General features: G+C 43.7%; 1 protein-coding gene across 1 annotated transcript; it reads left to right on the forward strand.

The window, feature by feature from the left end:
- Positions 1-1,336: 1,336 nt before the first annotated feature.
- On the forward strand, positions 1,337-3,337 carry LOC147896566 (caffeic acid 3-O-methyltransferase-like). Its single transcript, XM_087381370.1, has 3 exons — positions 1,337-2,175; positions 2,260-2,324; positions 2,564-3,337. Exons 1-3 carry the CDS (start codon positions 1,440-1,442, stop codon positions 2,867-2,869), a joined length of 1,107 nt encoding a protein of 368 aa, XP_087237496.1. The 5' UTR covers positions 1,337-1,439; the 3' UTR covers positions 2,870-3,337.
- Positions 3,338-4,416: the final 1,079 nt, after the last annotated feature.

Below are 4,416 nucleotides of genomic sequence, written 5' to 3' on the forward strand. Positions count from 1 at the left end.
GACATTATAAGTTTAAGTGTAAGCTCCATAATTATTTCCAATAACTAAGAATGGGTGTAAATTGGAAGGAAAGAAAAAGACAAAAAGCAAGTGAAGGTGAAGGAATATGGGGAAACGTGGATGAGTGAAAGAAGAGAGAAAAGAGGTGAAAGAGGTGTGTGGTGGAAGGACCATTAAATAAAAGTGGGGACGTGTCTATTTTGGCAAGAGTAATATAAAGGTGGTGTCATATAAGAGACAAAGAGAGCCTCTATCTTTAGAGAGAAATAGCTAACAAAAGACAAAACCATTTAGGGTTTCCACAACAAAAAGACAAGAATATTTAGGACCTCCACAAGCAAACAAAAACGTGAAACCCTAAACACATTAGAAGCTCTTAAACTACTACTAACATACACTTAAAGCTCATACTAGCCACAATTTGGATGGTCATTGACCAAATGAACTAACTTCAAAACTATGGACCTAAAAACCAAGCCATCCCTTAGGACCCTTCTATTCTAACGTTTTGGTACCATCGTTCACACTTTGCAACCTAAGAAAAGAGGTTAGGTAAACCTCATGAGAATGAGTGAACATAGTCACAATTGTCTACCCTCTTTCCTTCATTGAATCACTTGTATACTCTTCTTAGTGTATCGTGATAGATCTACATTTATCTTTTTATTTTAAAAAATAACTACGATCAATATTTCAAAGCTTGAAATGTATACTTTTGCAATAAGACTGGGGCCTTTGGTAATGGTTTGCTAAAGATTTTTTGGAAATTCCTTGGTATTATTAGATTAAGTTATTATACTATTTTGGAATGTGGAAGAATATGATTGGAGAGTGAACCAAACACCTAACTCATCTCATTTGGGGACATTTGCAAGTGGTGATCGAATATCTACAAAGCTTCATGAAAGTACTTTTGAGGGTTGGTAAGGTGTACTGGAAAGCTATCCAAACTCACATCCCACCAAATCAAAACTTCTTGTGTGGTTGGTTGTATGGCTTACTCAATGTTTAACTTTCCCAAATGGCTGGCCTACCACATTTTGGAAGTGGGGGGGGCATGGTTGACCTACCACATTTTGGAAGTGGGGGGGCATTAGGGATATAAGGGGTGACCATTTCGAGGGTTAATGGAATAAAGGTTGGAGACTCGGCATTTGAATGTAAAGGGTTTGAATTTGTAAATGTAGCAAAGCAGGTTTGGTGGTGGTTGGAATGGGATGTTCATTGGAGAAAGAATCCATAGTAGTTGTACCAAGAAGGAAGCTACTCTTTATTGACAAGGAAGCTAGTGGGTAAGAATGGTGTCTACGTAGCAACATATTACTCTTTAAAGATCCCATCTCCTAAGATAACATCTTAATGTTCTCCTTCCTCGCACCATACACTTCTAACTGCTCTTCTTCTTATCATCCTTAACAGTTTCCACCTCTCTGTTCTCAATGGGCCGTGATAATCCCTCGCTTGTCTCCCCCCATGCATCGCCCCCCGGTGTCGTAGATCCCGCTTGGCTTCGAGTCATCGAGCTCGGCTCCCTTTGTTGCTTGCCCATGGCTTTGAAAGCTGCCATCCGCTTGAACGTCTTCGAAATCTTGGCCGCCGCTGGTTCTGGGTCTCAGCTCTCACCAGACGACGTTGTGGCTCAAATCCCCAACTCAAATCGTAGAGCCGCAGTTTCGTTAGACCGTATTCTGCGAGTGCTTGCGTCCCATTCCGTTCTAAGCTCGTCCTTGGAAACTGCCGTGGATGGAAAATCCCTCCGAAGGTATGGTCTCACCCCCGTCTCTAAGTATCTGGTCAAACAGGATGGCGCGTCGCTTGCTCCAATTGTGCTTCTCAACCAGGATCCAGTGTTCATGGATACCTGGCATCATTTAGCTGAAGCAGTGATAGATGGCGGAGAGCCTTTTACCAAAGCCCATGGGAAGGACGCATTCCTCTACGGCAAAGACGATCTACGATTTGACGCATTATTTAATTGTGCAATGGCAAACGACACAAAACTACTTATTCAGGCCTTGTTAGACGCATACGACGGCTTTAACGGCTTGACTAGCCTTGTAGATGTGGGTGGAGGTCTCGGTGCATGCTTGGACATGATTGTGTCACGGCATCCTCACATTAAAGGCATCAACTTTGATCAGCCACATGTGATCGCGGTTGCCCCTACCTACACGGGTAGACCCTTCTTCGAGCATCTTATCTTACGTTTACAAATGCTTACTCTTTTCTGGTTTCTGATCCGTCTCAAAACATCCACAGGGGTACAACACGTAGCAGGAGACATGTTCGAGAGCGTGCCGTCCGGGGATGCTATTTTCATGAAGGTTTTGCATCTCTCATACCTCACTAGTGTATACTAAAGGCAGTAGTGTTGAGAATTCTCTGTTCGGCTGGACTTGTCTGCCTTTCCTGGGGAATTGACGAAACGGTGCTCGAAAGTTCACCAGGCTTCCGTTTCCCTGGCTGAAAGGCTCCACACACTAAATAGTAGTTGGAAGCACTTTCTCCAAACATTTAGATTCTGATACTCACTACTCTAAAGGCGGATGTCCTGGCTACGCAGTGGATCTTGCACGATTGGAGCGACGAGCACTGCTTAAAGCTTCTGAGAAATTGCCACAAGGCACTGCCAGAAAATGGGAAAGTGATAGTATTCGATCCAGTACTACCAGCCGCAGTCGACACTGGGCTAAGGGCTCGCGTTGGGTATCAAATGGATCTGCTGATGTTTGCATACAATCAAGGAGGCAAAGAGCGCACGGAGGAGGAGTTCAAAGAGCTGGCAAAAGCCTCAGGTTTTGCCAAGATGGAAATGGTTTGCATGGTGAATGAGTCGACTGTGATAGAGTTCTCCAAAGCTCAAAGCTAGGATCAACACAATTATCTAGAGTGTTTTGTCCATACTCAGAACCATGAGTCAGGAGCTCTTCATACCGAAAGATCTCGCAACACGCTCTCATTTCCATTATTTTCATGTCTATAACCTGTAAACTACCTTCCTGCGTTCATAGGAAGGCCCGCCCCCCATGGCTTGTTGTTGTAGGTTCTTATCTTATCTTATATCTTATATCTTATTCTTATTGTTATATCTCTTAGTTTGAAGTGGTGATCAAAGGCTCTTCCACGTGTCCTTTGAGGTGGTGATCAAAGGCTCTGCCATGTGTCCTTCAAGGGCCTTCGATCTATTTTACCTTTTGAATTCACCCTGCGGCATCTTCCACCTTTTCAATTCACCCCGCGATGGCTGAATTTGCATCATTGATTGCAACATACAGTCCGTAAAGCTTACAGCAATCCAAGAACCAAGAAGTGCACCAGACACACAATCACAAATCCGTGCAAGGGAATTTGCTGTCGTAGATGGTTGAATTTGCATGCTTGAATTGGAACGTCGATGCACACACGAAATCTGTTGAATTTGCATGCTTGAATTGGAACGTCGATGCACACACGAAATCTGTTGAAATTGCAAGACAATCGCAGTGCTTTTCGAATCGCTAAGTGCATTTGCCAAGCGTTATGGTAATTCGTGAGTGTTATGTAGTTCGCATAATTCATAGGCCATTTTTGAAACCTGGATCACAAAATGCATAATTTGCGCGTGCAATTCCAATCCGTAGTGCGATTGATTTGAGCTGCAAGACGTTCATCATCCATCGCTAGCCTGGAGAAATTAGCATCTTTGTTCAAATCCTGCATGTGCCGTTTCGTCGGAGGGCCATGGCTCGGCAAACCAGATCACATCCAACACAAGTAAAGCAGCAATACGACGATCGACATTAGTCAGAGCCAGAGAGCGATTGATTGTGGCACTATGGCATTGCAATGTGGCAATCAACGCGTTGCTAGGCGACGTCCGAGAGAAGACACACACCACCTGTAAATTGCCCAACTCGCGCAGGGATCAGCAAGGACGCAGGAAAATGGCGGCAAGCATGGTTCAATCTCCTCCGATGCAGCTATGGCGACCCACTGCTGCCGCACAAAGTAAAATGCTAGTACCAAGACATTTTGGGCTGGGACGACGCCTTGCTTGGCTATGCAGCTGCAGCTTTGCACATGGGCGGGAATCCGGCGGGATCAATTACCTTCGCTTTCTCTAGGAGTACAGCGAGACCCAGACCAGCCTTTGGCTCGGTGCCTACATCAAGGACCTTTGCACCACTAAGAAATCCTAAAAAAACTTCTCAACTAAATTTTTTTCCCCAATAAAACAACTCCTCTTTACTTATGAACTAACAGATTTGGATTTGTTTCTAAATTTGAATTAAAAACCCCTTCTTGTCATTGTAAACCTTTGTTTCTAAATTTTAATTAAAAACCCCTTCTTGTCATTGTAAACCTGTTAAAATTTTCCCAAAAGTGGAATTATAAAACCCTTTCTTTTGAATGCACGTGCTACACTAAAATTCTGGG

This window comes from Dipteris shenzhenensis, chromosome 11 (genome assembly GCF_047967505.1).
Source record: "Dipteris shenzhenensis isolate YYH24624 ecotype China chromosome 11, Dip_SZ_1.0, whole genome shotgun sequence".
Classification (NCBI taxonomy): Eukaryota; Viridiplantae; Streptophyta; class Polypodiopsida; order Gleicheniales; family Dipteridaceae; genus Dipteris; species Dipteris shenzhenensis.